The sequence below is a fragment of the Elephas maximus genome, chromosome 2, assembly GCF_024166365.1.
Source record: "Elephas maximus indicus isolate mEleMax1 chromosome 2, mEleMax1 primary haplotype, whole genome shotgun sequence".
NCBI classification, from domain to species: Eukaryota; Metazoa; Chordata; class Mammalia; order Proboscidea; family Elephantidae; genus Elephas; species Elephas maximus.
The window spans coordinates 214,879,953-214,898,728 of record NC_064820.1 but is presented as its reverse complement, the minus strand read 5'-3'; the positions used below and the strand labels follow the sequence as shown (position 1 = coordinate 214,898,728).

Sequence of the window (18,776 nt, the reverse complement as noted above, 5' to 3'; positions counted from 1 at the left end):
GGAATACCAATTGATATGTTTCAACAAACGATGCAGAGCTGGAAGTGCTTACCCATCTATGCCAAGAAATATGGAAGACAGCTACCTGGCCAACCGACTGGAAGAGATCCATATTTATGCCTATTCCCAAGAAAGGTGATCCAACCGAATGCAGAAATTCGCAAATAATATCATTAATACCACATGCAAGCAAAATTTTGCTGAAGATCATTCAAAAGAGGCTGTAGCATTATATTGACAGGGAACTGCCAGAAATTCAAGCTGGATACAGAGGAGGACATGGAACCAGGGATATCATTGATCATGTCAGATGGATCCTGGCTGAAAGCAGACTACCAGAAAGATGTTTACCTGTGTTCACAACAGTGTGAATCATAACAAATTATGGGTAACACTGCGGAGAATGTGAATTCCAGAACACTTAATTGTGCTCATGAGGAATCTGTACATGATCAATAGGCAGTCGTTGGAACGGAACAAGGAGATACTGGATGGTTTAAAGTCAGGAAAGGTGTGCTTCAGGGTTATATCCTTTCACCATACCTAGTCAATCTGTATGCTGAGCAAATAATCTGAGAAGCTGAACTAGATGAAGAACAGTGCATCAGGATTGGACGAAGACTCATTAACAACCTGCGTTATGCAGATGCCACAATGCTGCTTGCTGCAAGTGAAGAGGGTTTGAAGCACTGAGTGATGAAGATCAAAGACCACAGCCTTCAGTACGCATTATACCTCAACATAAAGAAAACAAAAATCCTCACAACTGGACCAATAAGCAGCATCATGATAAACAGAGAAAAGATTGAAGTTGTCAAGGATTTCATTTTACTTGGATCTACAATCAACACCCATGGAAGCAGCAGGCAAAAAAATCAAATGACGCATTGCAGTGGGCAAATCAGCTACAAAAGGCCTCTTTAAGGTGTTGAAAAGCAAAGATGTCACCTTGAGGACTAAGGTGCACCCAACTCAAGCCATGGTGTTTTCAATAGCCTCATATTCACATGAAAGCTGGACAAAGAATAAGGAAGACCAAAGAAGAACTGACGCTTTTGAATTTTGAATTGTGCTGGTGAAGAATATCGAATACACCATGGATTGCCAAAAGAACGAACAAATCTGTTTTGGAAGAAGTACAGCCAGAATGCTCCTTAGAACCAAAGATGGCGAGACTATATCTCACATACTTTGGACGTGTTATCAGGAGGAATCAGTCTCTGGAGAAGGACATCATTCTTAGTAAAAAGTAGAGGGTAGGCAAAAAAGAAGACTACCCTCAACAAGATGGATTGACACAGTGGCTGCAACAATGGGCTCAAGCATGGCAACAGCTGTGAGGATGGCACAGGACGGAGTGGTGTTTCATTCTGTTATGCATGGGGTCCCTATGAGTCAGAACTGACTCAACAGCACCTAACAACAACATATATATACATATATATGTGTATGTGTGTGTGTGTGTGTGTGTATGTATAAAAAGTGGTTGGGTAGCATTAAGTTCCAGTTCAACAGAATCAGTATATATAGAAACACACACACATATAACAATACAAGGAAGAGATACAAGAATTACAGTCCTCACTTCTGTAACTGGTCACGTGGTTATAGCTGGTATTTAGAACTACCTTCTTCAATCACTCATTTTGTGTTCCCTTTGCCCTCAGCAAGCACCTCATTTGGCTGTGGTTCTTTGCCTGGCAGAGTGACCCAAACATTCATTCCTGAAGAGTAACAGCCATTAGCAGTCATGTCAGAATTGGGTTACTATAGTTTTCCATTGACTTTAATCACAAGGTATGGTAGTACTAAGAGACACCTTAAGGGATCTATCTCCTGTATCTCAGACACACTCTTCTTTATCTCCCGTATGTAATATCAATCTGATTTCCCCTTGGTAATCAGGATCAACCACACCAGCCAATATGGTAACTTTCTTCTTTGACTGTTGATCCAGAGGCATAAGGAGCCCAAAGTGGCTGGGTACCATTCTTAACGTCCAGCTCAATGGAATCAGTGTTGTTGTCTCCTGGCAGGAGTAGTCCCCTCTTTGGAACTAAGACCTCTAGACACACAGAGTACAGGGTTGCAGGAATAGGAAGCAAAAACTTTAAGAGTGGGTCACTTAGGGGTAATAGTGAGTGGTGCCACTCCTTTTCAAACCCTTGATTCCTGGACCCATGAATCCTGGCTAGGGGAGATAAAGCACCATATATTGGATGCTGGTTTAGAGCATATACAGCCTTCTGGAGAACACTGCCCCAACCCTGCAAGGTATTACCACCTAGCTAGCACCATAATTGTGTCTTTAGAAGGGCATTCCATCATTCTACCAAGCGGCTGCTTCAGGATGATGGGGAACATGGTAAAAAGACCACTGAATCCATGAGAATGGGCCCACTGCTATACTTCAATTGCTGTGAAAAAAGTTCCTTGATCCAAGGCAATGCTTTGTGGGATACCATCATGGTGGAGAAGCCATCCCGTAAGTCCATGGATGGTAGTTTTGGCAGAAGCATTGTGTGCAGGGAAGGCAAATCCATATCCAAAGTGAGTGTCTATACTGGTAAGAACAAAACGTGGCCCTTTCCATGATGGAAGTGGTCCAATGTAATCAACCTGCCCCATCAGGTTGCTGGCTGATCGTTCTGAGGGGTGATGCCATATTGGGGACTCAGTGCTGGTCTCTGCTGCTGGAAGATTTGGCACTCAGCAGTGGCTGTAGCCAAGTCAGCGTTGGTGAGTGGAAGACCATGTTTTCGAGCCCATGCATAACCTCCATCCCTGCCACTATGGCCACTTTGTTCTTGAGCCAATTGGGCAATGACAGGAGTGGCTGGGGAAAGAGGCTGACTGGTATCCACAGAACACGTCATCCTACTAACTTGATTGTTAAAATCTTCCTCTGCTGAGGTCACCCTTTGGTGAGCATTCACGTGAGATACAAATATCTTCATTTCTCCAACCTGTTCAGAGAGGTCTATCCACACCTCTTTCCCATACCTCCTTTTCACCAATTTTCCAATCGTGTTCAAGTCCCTAACCATCCAACCAAAGCACTGGCTAGAGCCTATGAATTAGTATACAATCACACATCTGATCATTTCTCCTTCTAAACTAAAAGAACCATTGCCTTCTAGCACACAAATAGAGAGTGGAAAATTAACCTGACAAAATTTCAGATGCCTTCCACCTCAGTGAAATTTCTAGGTGTCCAGTGGTGTGGAACATGTTGAGATATTCCTTCTAAAATGAAGGGTAAGTTGTTTCATCTGGCCCCTCCACCCTCTGGCACACAAATAGAGCCCTGGTGGCACAGTGGTTATGTGCTCAGCTGTTAACTGAAAGGTTGGCCATTCAAACCCACCAGCCACTCTGCAGGAGAAAGATGTGGCAGTCTGCTTCCATAAATATTTACAGCCTTGGGAACACAATGAGGCAGTTCTACTCTGTCCCAAAGGATCATTATGAGTTGGAAGCAAGTCAACAATAACGGGTTTTTTTGTTTTTGGTAGCAAACAAATGTCTTACCACTAAATCTAGAGTCCTTGATACTTCTTCCTCACTAGATCCAATCGGCATAATGTCATCAATGTAATAGAACAGTGTGATATTGTGTGGAAGAGAAAGGTGATCAAGGTCCCTGCAGACTAAATTATGTCACAGGACTGGACAGTTGATACACCTTTGAGGTAGGACAGTGAAGGTGTACTGCTGGCCTCACCAGCTGAAAACAAACAGGAATTGAGAAAACGGCATTGATTGGCTAGATTAATAGCTGCGTACCAGGTATCTGGAGATTAATTAATTTACTCAAGAAATCACATCTCGAACTTGGTTACGTTTATAATAATCCACTGTCATTCTCCATGATCCATCTGTTTTCTGCACAGGCCAAATAGGCAAGCAGGCCAAAAAGGCAAGTTGAATGGAGATATGGTGGGAATCATCACCCCTGCATCTTTCAAGTCCATGATGGTAGCACTAATCTCCAGTGCAGTATCGCTTTTGGTTTACTATTTTCCTAGGGAGGGACAGTTCTAACGGCTTCCACTTAGCCTTTCCTACCATAATAGCCCTTACTCCACATGTCAGGGGTCCAATGTGGCAGGGGTTATGCCATTGCTGAATATGTCTATTCCAATTACACGTTCTGGAACTGGGGAAATCACTACAGCATGGGTCTGGGGACCAACTAGGCCCACTGTAAGATGGACCTGAGCTAAGACTCCATTATTCTGACCGGTGGGTCGCAGTGACACTTTGGGTCTCTTAGACTTAGTGTCAGTTCAGAGCCAGTGTCCAGTAGTCCCCCAAAGGCCTGATTATTTCCTTTTCCCCAGTGGACAGTCACTGTCTTAAAAGTCCATACACCCCGTTGGGGAAGGCTGGGAGAAAAGATTACCAGTATAAATTTTTGGCAGCATAGTGGGGTTCTTCCCTCAAGGGAACCCAGCCTCCCCTCCATTCAAGGGGTTGTGGGTCTATAAACTCACTCAAGTCTGGGAATTGATTGAGGGGCTGTGACTCTCTCTTCTGGTGATTCAGGTTAGACTGCCGTTCCTTTGTAGAATTCCTCAGCTTGTACAGATTAAGTAAATATTTAGTAAGTTTCCCATTTATTTCACCCTCAAGGGACACCATGCCTAATCAGTCAACATCGAAAGTCCATGTGAGTTTAGACTATTCTGATTACTGTTTTGACTCTTCTGTCCACTATAGTAACCATGCTCCCCTTGTCTTCAGCGATTAAGTACTAACAAGTGGCCCCTGACACTCCAGGATCCAATCACTCCCACTGTAGTTAGGTGTCTTAATTCAGTTAGGGCAGTTCCCACTGTAAACATCTGACCTACATGGAAGAGCCATCACCGTTGTCTTCATGGATGCTGGGGCTCCCTTCACAAATTTATTCCTCAGAGTTGTGGTAAAAGTATGTCCTTTGGGCACTTCTGGGATGGGTGGGTGGGTCCAACATGACAAATCCACTGTAATATCCCAATTTCCTTAAGCCTTTAGATACCTTCTACAGTTTAACAAGGCAGTTCTGGCATTATAATTTCATTTAATGTAGGCCATCTCTTGGTCCACATCTCAGTCAACCAACCAAATAAACTATTAGATGCTTTTCTAATCTCTCAAGCTGAAACACTGAAGAATGTTTGCTTAGTGGACCCATACCAATAAACTCAGACTGACCTAACTTTATGCCCCTTACACCATCATCCCACACACTCACTATCCATTCCCATACATATTCCCCAAGTTTCTGTCTGTATATCTTAAAAAAAATAATAAAGCAGTTCTTTTAAAGTATAGCATACCTCCTCTTGGGTCACACTTTGTACTCCACCTCTTGGGGCTCGCTGAGACTTTAGTCTAGTTAGAGGTCTAGAAGCAAAAATGGGTGGTGAGAGTGGGTCCTGGAGATATTCAAAAATGTATTGCAAGGCATCTGCCTCACACAATGCCCAAATGATACCTCAGGAAAGATTCTTCAGACATAGCTGGGTTAATCTCATCAGATGGAGGAGAAAGGGATGGTTTTACTGGGGAAAGTGGCTTAGCAGACAAGACTGGAGTGATCTCTTCTGATGGGAGTGAGAGGGATGGCTCTGTTGGCAGGAGTGATTCAGTAGAATTTAGAGACTCACTGTTCCCAACTTCCACATTATCTGCTGATATGTCCCCATCCCAAGCTTCACAATCCCACTTCTTCCCAATCAATGCCTCACTTTAATTTCAGACACCTTTCAAGGTTGGGAATTCAACTGGCGTTGTAATTCAGCAACTCTTAGGGTAAGACTCTGGGTTTTGTTTTCAGCAATATCAGCTTTTACTACAAGAAATAAAGCTCTTTTTCAGGGCACAAGTATCAACTTTCAGGTCTTTTATGTGGTGCTTGAGCTGGGACTCTGAAGTCCTGCGCTCATCATTTTCTTTATCCCTTTATCTAGCAAATGCTGGACCAACCAGCCAGCATCATTATACTTCTCAGTATGACAAAAATGTTGAAGGGTATCAAATACACAATCACCGAGAGCTTTTTTCTCAAAGATATTTGATCCAGTGATGGTGATATTGTGCCACATTATGCCATGGATTAACTGTGTTCTCTTTACTACTGAAAATAGTGTCATTAGTGCCTTTAAGTCTAGCCAGACTTGAAAATTCATCCTTAAGATGTTGTTCCTTTAGAACCACTCTCGGTATCAAATGTCTTAGTCTGGGTTCTCTAGAGCAGCAAAAACCAGTGAAGCATATATAAATTATATATATATATAGACAAATTTACTTCAAGGAAATGGCTCAGGCAATTGTAAGGAATGGCTCAAACAGCACACCCAACTCTGTGGGCCAGGCGATGGGCTGAAGACCTATATTGGCTCACGTGGTTGTGGGAGCTGATGAATCCAAAACCTAGAGTTCAGGCGGCAGGTCAGAGACTTTTACAGGCTTATGTCCCAGGAACCAGAGATCAAGCTACAAGAAGAGTGCAGGGTCAAGAAAGAGAGTGAGTTTTGCTAGAATATCCACTTACATACCGTAGGCAGGTCACACCACCAAGGAAACTCTCCTTCTGACTAATTGGCTGCTCACATTAGATGACAAAATGGAAGACGATTACACAGTGTCTGCCAGGCAACTGAGAATCATCGTCAAGTTGACACGTAACATTAACCATCACAGTATTGCATTTGGAAAATCTGCTGCAAAAGCCCTCTTTAAAGTGTTAAATAGCAAAGATGTCATTTTGATGACGAAGGTGTGCCTGACCCAAGCCAGGGCCTTTTCGAATGTGTCATTTGTGTGTGAAAGCTGAACAATAAGAAAGGAAGGCAGAAGAAGAATTGATACATTTGAATTGTGGTGTTCATGAAGAATACTGACTACGCCATGGACTGCCAGAAGAACAAACAAAGGAAGGAAGTACAACCAAAAGGCTTCTGAGAAGTGAGGATGGCAAGACTTCATCTTGCCTACTTTGGACATGTCATCAGGAAAGATCAGTCACTAAGAAAACAGCATCAACAAAATCAAAAGTTGGTTCTTTCCGCAAAAGTTGTGTGACAGATATATTTACAACAGCAACAACAACAACAAAAAAGAGTAGCTGCTGAGTCCACTTATGTACAACCAAAAAACCTCGTGGGATTTTGTTCCTTGGTTTGGAGACTTAGAGCCATGGTTTCAGGGGGCATCCCAGTTAACTGGCCTAATGATGTGCTTAGTGCTTCTGTTTTACCTCCTAGTTTGCTGTATAGTTCTTGGGGTCTTGAAAGCTTGCAAGTGGTCATCCAAGGCACAACTGATCTCTATTTGCCTGAAGAAGAGTCAGGAATAGGAGGAGGAAATGGATTGTGTAGCTAATTCCTCCATGAGACCAGAAGAACTGGACGGTGCCTGGCTACCATTACCCAACATTTTGATTAAAGGTTCAACAGAAGAATCCTGATCAAATGGGGAAATGCAGGACAGAATTCCAAATTCTCATGGAATACAGACTTCCTAGACCCATAAAGGTTAGATGAATGCCTGAAACTACTGCCCTGAGATAATCTTTAAACCCTAAACTAAAAATATCCCTGAAATCTTCTTAAAGCCAAACAATAGTTTAACTAAGACAAAATGTCTGCCTTGAGCATTGTGCTCTTTTAAGAACTATCTACATGGGTTCAAAGTGACAACAACAATTCGAAAAGACTGACAGGAACCTTAAGGGTCAGTGAGTTATGTTAATGGTCAGTGAGTTTATGTTAAGTTTATGTTTTGAGGAACAACTCAAAAAAGGAGGGTGAGAATGCTTGTACAACTTGAAGAATGTAATCAATGTCACTGAATTTACAGGCAGAAATGGTTGTTTTGATGTATATTTTGCTGTGTATATTCTCAACAACCACAACAAATCAAAATTAAAGAAAAAAAAGTTGGTTCTTTGAAAAGATGAACAAAATTGACAAACCTTTAGCTATACTAACAGAGAAAGAAAACACAAACAAAAATTAGAAATGAAGCTGTGATGCAGTGAATTACTTAACATGGCCCTTCTAGCCATAGTCTTTGAGATTCCCACACAATGATTGGGTGGGACTATGCAAATAAGGTGCTTGTGGCCCACTAAAGAGATTGGACAGCTTGCTGTTAATGCAAATAAGGTATAAGATACCCTAATGAGGAGATTGATCAGTTTTGCCATCCTGCTAGGCTTAAAGGGAGAGAGCGAGAGGGGAGCTGTAATACCGAAGACCGGCAAGAGAGGGCTGCAGTAGGGCTTGCTGCCTACAAAGCTAGGCGCTTTGTAACACTTATCCAAGCAGGGCAGAGGCGAGGCCAAGAGGCCAGAGAGAGGCCTGCCTGTGGGCAAGGCTGAGAAGAAGCTGTTCTGATCAAAGATCTGTATCCTGAGGCATTTCTAATCCCAAGTTGTACCCTGTTACTTTCCTAATAAACCACTTAACTGTAAATATGGTTCGTGAGTTCTGTGAGATGAAAACTACAGAACGCAAAGACCAGAGGGAGAGTGCTGATGGGAGGGGAAGGTAGGTAATGTTAGAGATGACAGAGTGGTACAGCAGTTTGAAAAAGTTGGACACTTGGGACATCTTTAACCTCTGCCTCACAGGAACCAGCTCTGTGCTGATCCTTATAAAAGAAATTATTCATTTAGAAGTAGAGACATTACTACCAACCTTACAGAAATAAAAAGGGTCATCATACTATGAACAACTGTACGTCAATGAATTAAATAACCTAGAGGAAATGGACAAATTCCTAGAAACACACAAACTACCTAAATGGACTCAAGAAGAAATAGAAAACAACAACTAAACCGCCAAACACCCTTTTACCTCAGTACTGAAGTCACTTCTGAGGTTCACCCTTCAGTCAATGATTAGACAGGCCCATAAAACAAACAAGAATACACATAGATCAACCATGTGTACAAGACTAAATGGTCACACCAGCCCAGGGGCAAGAACGAGAAGGCAGGAGGAGACAGGCAAGCTGGATAAATGGAAATGGGGAACTCAAGGTCGAGAAGGGGAGAGTGTTGACATGTCATGGGGTTGGCAACCAGTGTCACAAAACGTGTATTTATTGTTTAATTGAGAAACTAATTTGCTCTGTAAAATTTCACCTAAAGCACAATAAAAATAAATGTAAATAATCTGTAGCAGAAGTGACATTGTAAAAAAGAAAAGAAAACAGCAAGTAAAAAAATTAAATCGGTGATCAAAAACATCTTAACAAAGAACAGTCCAGGACCAGATGGCTTCAGTGGAGAATTCTAGTTAACATTTAAAGAGTACCACAAATCCTTCTCAAACTCTTCTGAAGAATAGAAGAGGAGGTAACACTTCCTTACCCTGATAACAAAGCCAACACCACAAGTAAACAAAGCTACATACCAATATTCCTTATGAATACAGATGCAAAAATCCTCAACAAAATCCTAGCAAACAGAATCCAACACTGTGATGGTTAAGGTTGTACGTCAGCTTGGCTGGGTCACGATTCTCTTCTCAGTGGTTGGGCAGTTATGTAATGATGTAATTTGGCAGTTATGCAACAATGTAGTTATTCTCCATTTTGTGATATAATGTAATCACCTCCATCATGTGATCTGATGTGATCAGCCAATCAGTCGTAAGGGACGTTTACTTGGGGGTGTAGCCTGCATCCAATATATATGGTCATTCTGGCAGAGATCACTGGCTTTTGCTTGCTCTGGATCCTGCATCCAGCTCATCATCATCTGTTCTGGTTCTTAGAACTTGAGCCAGTAGCCTGCCGTGTTGCCTGCCGATCTTAGGATCCGTCAGCCTCCACAGTCTGTGAGCCAGCCGCCTGCCCTCTGACCTGCCAGTCTTGGGTTCGTCAGCCCCTGTAGCTACATGAGTCAGGAGAAGCCTCCAGCCTGATGCCAGACTCATAGACTTGGGAGTTGCCAGACTCATGGACTTGGGAGTTGCCAGTCTCTACAACCATGTGAGTTATTTCCTTGAGATAAGTCAATCTCTCTCTGTAGATGTATGTATGTATGTACATGTGTATACAAACACACATACACACACACACATATATACACACTTCACTGATTTTGTCTGTCTAGAGAACCTAGCCTAAGACAAACATTATATTAAAGGATTACAAACTATGATCAAGTAGGATTTATTCCAGGAATGCAAAGGTGGTTCAACATAAGAAAATCAATCAATATAATAAACCACATTAATAGAATGAAAAAAAGAACCATGTGATCATCTCAATTGATGAAAAAAAGGAATTTGACAAAGTCAAACATCCTTTCATAATAAAAATACTTAGCAAACTAGGAATAGAAAAGAATGTCCTCAACATGATAAAAGGCATTTTTGAAAAACACACAGCTAACATCAGACTCAATAATGAAGGACTGAAAGCTTTCCCCTTAAGATCAGAAACAAGAATGTGAGCTCTCACCAGATACTCATCATTGTATTGGAAGTCCTAGCCAGAGCAATCAGGCAAGAAAAAGAAATAAAACGTATCCATATCAGGAAGGAAGAAGTAAAACTATCTCTATTAACAGATGACATGATCCTATATATATACAGAAAATCCCTAAGCACAATAAAGCTACTGGGGCTAATAAACGAATTCGGCAAAGCTGCAGGGTACAAAGTCAACACACAAAAATCAGTTGTGTTTCTATACATCAGCGATGATCAATCTGAAAAGGCTATTAAGGAAACAATTTCACTTCCAATAGCATCTAAGACAATAAAGTACCTAAGAATAAACTTAACCAGGGAGGTGAAAAACTTGTACACTGAATGCTACAAAACAACGCTGAAAGAAATTAAATTGGACCTATATAAATGGAAGGATATTCCACGCTCATGGCTCGAAAGGAAACTTAATATTGTTAAGATGTCAATACTACTCAATGTGATCTACAGATTCAACACAATCCCTATCAAATTCCAATAGTTTTTACAGAAATGGCGAAGTCCTCAGTCATATAGAATTGCAAGGGGCCCCAAATAGCCAAAACGATCCTGAAAAAGAAGAACAAAGTAGGAAAATTCATACTTCCCGATTTGAAGACATAGTGTTATTTATTAGCTGTTGTTAGCTGCCTGACCCCATGCACAATGTAATGAAACGCTGCCCGGTCCTGTGCCATCTCCATAATCAGCTGTGAATCGAACCATTGCGATCCATAGGGTTCTCAGTGTCTGATTTTCAGAAGTAGATCACCAGGCCTTTTTTCCTAGTCTTAGTCTAGAAGTACCACTGAAACCTGTTCAGCATCATAGCAGAAGACATACTATAAAGCTACGGTAATCCAAACAGTCTGGCACTGGTATAAGGATAGGCTTATAGACCAATGGCACAGAATTGAGAGACCAGAAATAAATCCATGCATGTATGGCCAGTATGGCAAGCACTATGGAAAACAGCTTGATAGTTCCTCAAAAAGTTAAACATAGAATTACTATACGACCCAGTAATGACCCTATATATCCAAAAGACTTGAAAGCAGGGATCAAATAGATATTGTACACCCATGTCCACAGCAGCATTAGCGAAAAGGTGGAGACAATCCAAGTGCCTGTCAGATGAATGGATAAAGAAAATGTGGTATATTCATATAACGTAATATTATTTAGACATAAAGAGAAACGAAGCTTCTACCACATAAGTGAACCTTGAAAACATTATGCTATGTCAAATAAGGCAGACAGAAAAGACAAATATTGTATGATTCCACTTATATAGAATACCTAAAACTGGCAGATGCACATAGAGACAAAACTAGATTAGCTGTTACCAGGGGCTGGGGCAAGACGGGGATGGAGAGTTATGCCTTTAAAAAAGAAGAAGAAGAAAAAAAATGTACAGCAACCAAACATCCATTGTAGTTCCTTCTCATAGTGCATAATTTCTATATAATTAATAAAAACGTTCCTACATAAAATTAAAAACAAACAGGGAGCAAACACGGTGACGGCTGTATCTATCTGGCTTTTCATTGTCGGGACCAAAGACATCTCCCACGTGCTATTTGCAGTGTATTTGCCTAAGAGTAGTCTGAAACTCCCTTCATCTCCCTTTAGAAAAAATAACAAAAGTCATCAAATTGAAATAAAAATATAAGGTAGCTCCAAATGTATTTTAGCTTAAAAAAAGAATAAATACACATTATGAAATTTAAATCTCATATTAACATATATGTGGTAAAAGAGAAGAGAAAGACTGTCACTGTTGTCACAGACCAGCCCATGTTTGTTTTCACTCTTCGAGGACAATTGAGCCTCATTCGAAAGTAGGGCAGCCGGCTGACAAGGGGGTGCAGCAGGCAGGAGGAGCCATTGGGAGCTGCGTCACCCCATTGTCCGAGCACAAAGAGGGCAGGAGCCCTGAGGTGAGGCCGGGATGGAGTTCTTCCCAGGAAGCAGGAAATGGGTTAGAAGAGGCGATGGCACAGAACCCACTTTGGGGCTGACTCACTCGGGGTTACCTACTTCCAAAGCCCACTTAGGCCCCATTCGGCATTTCTAAGCTGCTTCTCCTGGGCATTCTTGGGCTTCTTTCTGACCACCCCCTCCCACCCCCTAACTTCTCACAACAGCCCTGACGCCACCAGTCCCCCTTCCCTGCTGCATCCTAACCCCAGCCCACCCTGGCCAATCCACACTTCCACCCTTTCGGCCCCTTCTGTCCCCTAAGCCCTGAATGAAGACCAGGCCCTCCCTGCTGGAGGGTGATCTGCCCTCTAGTCTCCAGCACAGCCTTGCCTCTCCCCACCTCCAGCAGGAAGCCTCCCTCCCACCCAGGCCCTAGCATCTCTCATTCCTCACCACCCCCCACCTGGGCCTCAACCCTTTCCTCAGTCTTCACCTCCATCCCAACCTTCTACCCCAGCCCATTCTCCTTGTTGCTGGGGGAGGGTCTTTCCAAGCTCTTCTCTGCCTCCCCATTGCCCTGGGGATGCAGCATCAGCTCCTGGCTTGGCCCTCAGTACCTCCAGTCTGGCCCAGCCCCACCACCCCGACTTGCACCCCTTGCCACAGCCATGTTATTGCCTGTCTGCCTTCCTCCAACAAGACCCCTGCTTCTGTCCTTTGACCTCTACCTATGTAGTTCCTTGGCTCAAGGCCTTTCCTCCTTCCTCCTAGCCCCGCCCCCACCCGGTCAACTAAAGTGTTCACATTTCCCTGATTTTCCCCAAGTTCTCTCAGCACCCCGTCTTCCAGGAACAGACTCCCCGACAGTTCATGTCCCACCAGGAGGCACATAGCTGCCTCCCACCCCTGTGCTCCAGCTCCCGACAAAGGCCTGGTGTTGAATCCACACCAAGCCCTTCCCCCTTAAAAGTGTGGCTCCCACTGAGGGTAGGGTCCAGTGCTGGGTCCAAGGTGGGCTCCCAGTGTCTGTGGGGTGTGGATACACAGGCCAGATGGTGGGGGTGGGAGCGGGATGAGGCCCACGGTGGCCCTGTCTACCAGCTAACTCCCATGTGTGGCCTTTCACTGGGAATTGGTCCTCTCTCCAGAGGGGCCACCCCCTCTGCCCTGTTCTCCAAAGCCCCCTGCTCCCTGCTGCTTCTCCTCATAGGCTCCCAGGGGTGGGAAGTAGCTGGCATTATGGGTGGATGGGGCCCAGCCTGAAATCCCCAGACCCTCAGGCAGTAGGGAACAAATACAAGGAATCATATCCCCACACCCGTGCCGGACCTGCACCAGCCTGCCTCTGGCCCAAACATAGCAATGGGAATCCAGCCCTGCCAGGCAGCCAGGGTACCAGGAACTGCCCAAGCAGCAACCAGGGGGTCTGTGAGGGGCAGCCCTCTCCCTGTGCGCGGTACAAGCAAGGTCCCGAGGGCCTTCCGATGGGTGGAAGTCACTCAGAGGCCAGGGCTGGGGGTCAGAAGCTCACCCTCAGTCCACCCTCAAGGTCTGCCCAAAGAGAAGAGTCAAGAGAGGGCAAGAACACCTGGTCCCCCAGGGCCAGCCAGCCATTGCAGACGTGGCTCCAGGGTGGCCAGCCAGTGAGTGGGTCTTACCTAGGAAGGTTCCAGTGAAGCCCAGTGCGAAGAAGCTGGAGAGCACGAACAAGGTACCCACTCCCAGGAGCACCAGGCCCATGCAGTAGGCCATGGCGTTATCCAGGCTCTCCATCTTGGGCTGGCTCAGCATGGCCTGTGTGAAGCTGCAGGGGTGGTGGATAGGGTGTCACTGCACGGGGAGGGGGCTGCCCACTCCTTGCACCCTTTCCTCTCCCCATGTCCCTGGCCTCAGACCAGGTGAGTCCTCAGAAGTAGCCGGTTCAGGATCTCAAACTCAAATGCCTGTTGGGCCATGCAAGGTGACAAACACAAGGGGCATGGGCTGGAGGGCCACCAGCACCAGCCCCTCAAGGCCATGAAAGAGGTGACAGGAAGGGGTCCAGATCTGTGCAACTTGGATTTTTCAAGGGAAGCCAGAAATCCTGAGGTATATGTGACATGTCCTAAGCTTGAGAAACAGGCAATTAGCTGACAATGGTTTAGACTCTCCATGTAAGCAGGCAGCTTCAACCCAAGGGTTGCTGGTTTGCAAACCATGATCCTGTCCACTTAGCAACTTGTAGTGCAGAGGCCAGCAAGGCTGAGAAAGATGAGACACCAGCCCCAGGCAGCATTAGCAGGGCCTCTGGTACCTAAGCACCCCACCTAGAGGGGCTGGCCGAGATTCTCTGGGTGGGCTATAAGTAGGGGAGCAGCACTGGTCAGAGGGAGGCCCTGGGTGTTCTGTGAGGGTCATATCAAAGGAAGGGGATGTGTGTGTGCACAAGTGTGGGCATATGTCACAAACACACATCCTCACTCTCCCACGATCATCACGCTCAGAAGAGACATGAAGCTTTGCTGTCTCACGTGGGACAACCACTTCCTCCACCCATTTCTGAACATTTACTCTGTACCAGGCACCTCCCAGCCAGGGCAGCACAGGATCCATCCATCTACCCATTCTTCCATCCATCAATCTCTCTTCTACCCATCCACATAGCAACCATCCATGCATCCATCCATCCACCCACCCACCCATCTACCCATTCATCCATCCATCTACCCACCCACCCATCTTTTCATCTATCAATCTATCTACATATCACCCACCTACATATCTACTGGAAACCCTGGTGGCGTAGTGGTTAAGTGCTACGGCTGCTCACCAAGAGGCTGGCAGTTCAAATCCGCCAGACGCTCCTTGGAAACTCTATGGGGCAGTTCTACTCTGTCCTATAGGGTCACTGTGAGTCGAAATCGACTTGACAGCAGTGGGTTTGGTTTGGGTAGTTACATTATCTACTCATCTTTACATCCCCCATTCACCCACCCATTCATTCATCTATCCATCCATCCATTGCTAAGTATCTGTTTGCCAGGCTCTTTTAGGCAGAAAGAACTTACTATCTTCATTCATTTATTCATTCGTTCCATTGGTAAATTCAGATTGTGGTAAAAATTTCTTCCTTACACTGAGCTAAAAAGTGCCTCCCTGGAACTTCTCCCTCAACTACACTTTCTCCCTGGGACCTGGCACTGCTTGCCAGATGGAGGTTCAGTGCATATTTACTGAATGGAGAGAAAACACATGCCCCTCCCTGCCAGAATGAAGAGAGTGGGGGTGGGGGCAAGGAGGGGGGAAGGGGCCTGCCCCGTGAGTTGTCAAACAGTGGCAAACACGTACCAGGGCAATCCTGGTTCCTGGTCACGCTGCCCACAGCCCCAACCCTCCACCCACTGCTGCCCTCCCTGCTCTCTCCTGCAATACTGGCTCAGGGTCACCCTGCAGCTCCAGGCTGAGCATTGGGATTGGCTCAGGGTCACAGCTGCTAGGCAGCAAGGTAGCTCGGGGCACACTCAGCACTGTGCACGGTTGCCATACCCATGCTCCACCCCCACGCCCTCATCAGACTTTCTCACAAGCCAGCAGCCAGGGTCCTCTGTACTCAGGGGTGGGGCTCACCTGCTGGCACCCGATTCCTTGCCTACCACTGTATCAGGGACCGCCCACAGCAGAGTTTGTGTGTGCGTACTATATTTTTATGCAAATAACGCACGCCATCTACGTTTGCTTGCCAACTGCACCCTCCTCCCACAAGGTATTTTCATAAGCATGCTATGCTAATCATTTTACAGCAGCATGTAAAAAAGAATTGGCATTGTAGTGCTTATGAAGATATCTCACAGGGAGAGGGCGCGGTTGGCCAACAAACATAGGAGGAGTGCATTATTTGTGTTAAAATACGGTATGTGTGTATATGGGTGAGTGTATGTGTGTGTGCATGTATGTGGGTATGCACGCATGGGAAAGCATATGTGTGCATGTATGCATGCATTGTGTGCATGTGTGTACACGTGTATGTGTGCGTACATGTATCTATAAGCATGTGTGCATGTATGCATGTGTTGTACACGTGTGTGTGTACACATGTGCATGTGTGTGTACCTCTGTAAGTATGTATGTAGTGATTGTCAGGCTTCCATGCTCTCATGAGCCGAAGTGACACCCAACTGCCTGGCCTCTGGGCTCTGCCCATCCACCTGTTCAGCTCTGGCACCTGCTCCTAGCTGCCTGGGCTGACCTCAGTCTGCCTAAACCTAGGGCAGTGAGGCCTGCCAGGCACCTCTGGCCAGCCCTAGGCTACTCACAGCCCAGCAAACCTGTCAGGGAGCACCCAGTGGGCAACACAATTGAGGGCAGGTGGGTACTGGCAGAAGAATGAGATTGGGTTCCCACAGACCTAGTGCCCCGGCCTCAGTGTTCTGCTCTGCAATCCCTACTCTGTTTCCTTGTATGGCATTGCTGTGAGGGGTAGACCAACTCCTTCCCAAGGTGGCTGACAGTGCCCAGGGCCTGGGCACATACAAAACACAGACCAGCCCAGACCCCTCTGCCTGTGGAGCTACAGGAGTAAACCAAAGACTGCAAACTCTAAAAGTGCGTGAAGAAAAAGCACAGGGGCTAGAACAAAGAACAGCATTTATGCAGAGATCTAAAGGGAGAAGTTAGCCAGGAAAGGGGGGAGGGGGCAGCAGAGAGCATTCTAGAAACAGGAAAAGCTGGGTCTGGAAGCCTTGAGGAGGGACAGGGGTCAGGGCAGGGGAGTGGGTGAATGGAGCCTGCACCCTCGGCCTGGTGAGGAGCCTGAATTCATTGTCAGGGCATGGGGAGTGGCTGCTGCGGTGGAAGCAGAAGGCCTCCTGGTCAATCCCTCTGCCAGGCTGTCCCCATCAGCTCAGCAGAAGGCAGGACTGCCTGGCCATGTGTGCATACTGCAGGCCAGAAATGAAAAGGACCTTCTGCTCCGAGCTGCTGCAGCCTGGCGCTGTATATCTCCAGCCCACCTCCCCGAGGGACAGCTCAGTCGGAAGACAGATCTGGTCTGGAAGCTGATGCGCTTCCATGACAAAGGCCTGCAGTGTGCCTTGGCTGCACTAGACTCAACACTTGGTTGGTAGGTCATGGCCCAGGGCCCCAGGGCTTCCCCTCATCAGTGGCTCCAGCCCTGGCCTTGACCGTGGACACCAGCCCACCCCACTCTACCTGGCCTGCTCTCTTTGGCACTGAGAGCCTGCTGAAGCCTCGCACACAGCCTGACTCACCCTTGTCACCGAAGCCTCACAGCCCCTTCCCCTTTGCTCTGCTCCCCAGAAATCCCCCTGACACATTTCCACACCCACAGGTCCTTGCCTACCCACCTTCTCTCCATCCCACCACTGCTGCCCAGTGGCAGCCTCCCGTGGACAACTGCCTTCTCCTCCTCAAGCACCTTTCGTGGCTTCCCATGTTCATAGCTGCAGATGGTGGGGCAGACCGGGGTACCCTGGGCCTCCTGAGTGAATGGTCAGTGGGTAGGACACTTGGGGAGCCCTAAATCAAGCTGGAAAAGTTGCAGACCTGCTGGCCCATCACCTCCTCCACTCCCCATCACCAGCAGAGAAAGGGCGGGGTGGGGATTTTCTTGAGCTCTCACAGGTCGGAAAGAGCCCCCGGGGTGCCCATCCCCCACGCGGCTCTGTGGGCCACTGGAAGCCCTCCCTGGGCCCCACGCCAGCGTGTACAGGCTGTGACCACACAGTCTGCCTTACGGAAACCGAGTGGCTCAGCCCGTCAGGTGCTCTTTTGCGAGTGTCTAGTGCCTCTATTAAGCCAGGAAAGCACAGTCAGTCCCCACGTCCGTCCGATCAATGGAGGACAAGGCGCTCTTTGAGGCCACAGGCTCGGGAAGAGAATGAAGTAATTGGAGGCAATTTCCTTTGGAATATTCTGCATCGGGCTGTGGGGGCGGAGAGATGCCCATTCATCTCCCTTGGGTTCTATTTTTAAAGCACAGATTGCGCTTTCAGTCACCAGCGTGACTTGAGGCTGTCTGGGCACTGCTCCCTGAAATCCAGGAGGTCTGAGTGGGGGCAGCAGCATCTTGCATGTATGTGGCATGATCACATGTATGAAGTGTGTCCCGCCACACCCAGCAGGTGAGCACCACGGCACCCACACCCTGGGGCCCAGCTGGTCCCTGTATCTATAACCAACAAGAAGCACACCCCAAACGTCAACTAGTCAGGAACTCTCTTCAGTATAATTGACTTCATATGTCCTTCAACTTACTCTTTATATCCTTCACCTCACACTAAGCAATAAAAAAAGCAGTTGCCATTGAGTTGACTCTGACTTATGGCGGCCCTATGTGTATCAGAGTAGAACCGTGCTCCACAGGGTTTCAGTGGCTGATTTTTT

General features: G+C 46.3%; 1 protein-coding gene across 2 annotated transcripts in view; it reads right to left on the bottom strand.

The window, feature by feature from the left end:
* Positions 1–18,776, bottom strand: part of PEMT (phosphatidylethanolamine N-methyltransferase) — a 94,963-nt gene that overhangs the window by 11,324 nt on the left and 64,863 nt on the right. For both annotated transcript variants that reach the window (XM_049874758.1, XM_049874757.1), the window contains exon 4: positions 14,054–14,199. In XM_049874758.1, coding sequence (XP_049730715.1) covers positions 14,054–14,199 — 146 coding nt within the window. The remainder of the gene's footprint in view (positions 1–14,053; positions 14,200–18,776) is intronic.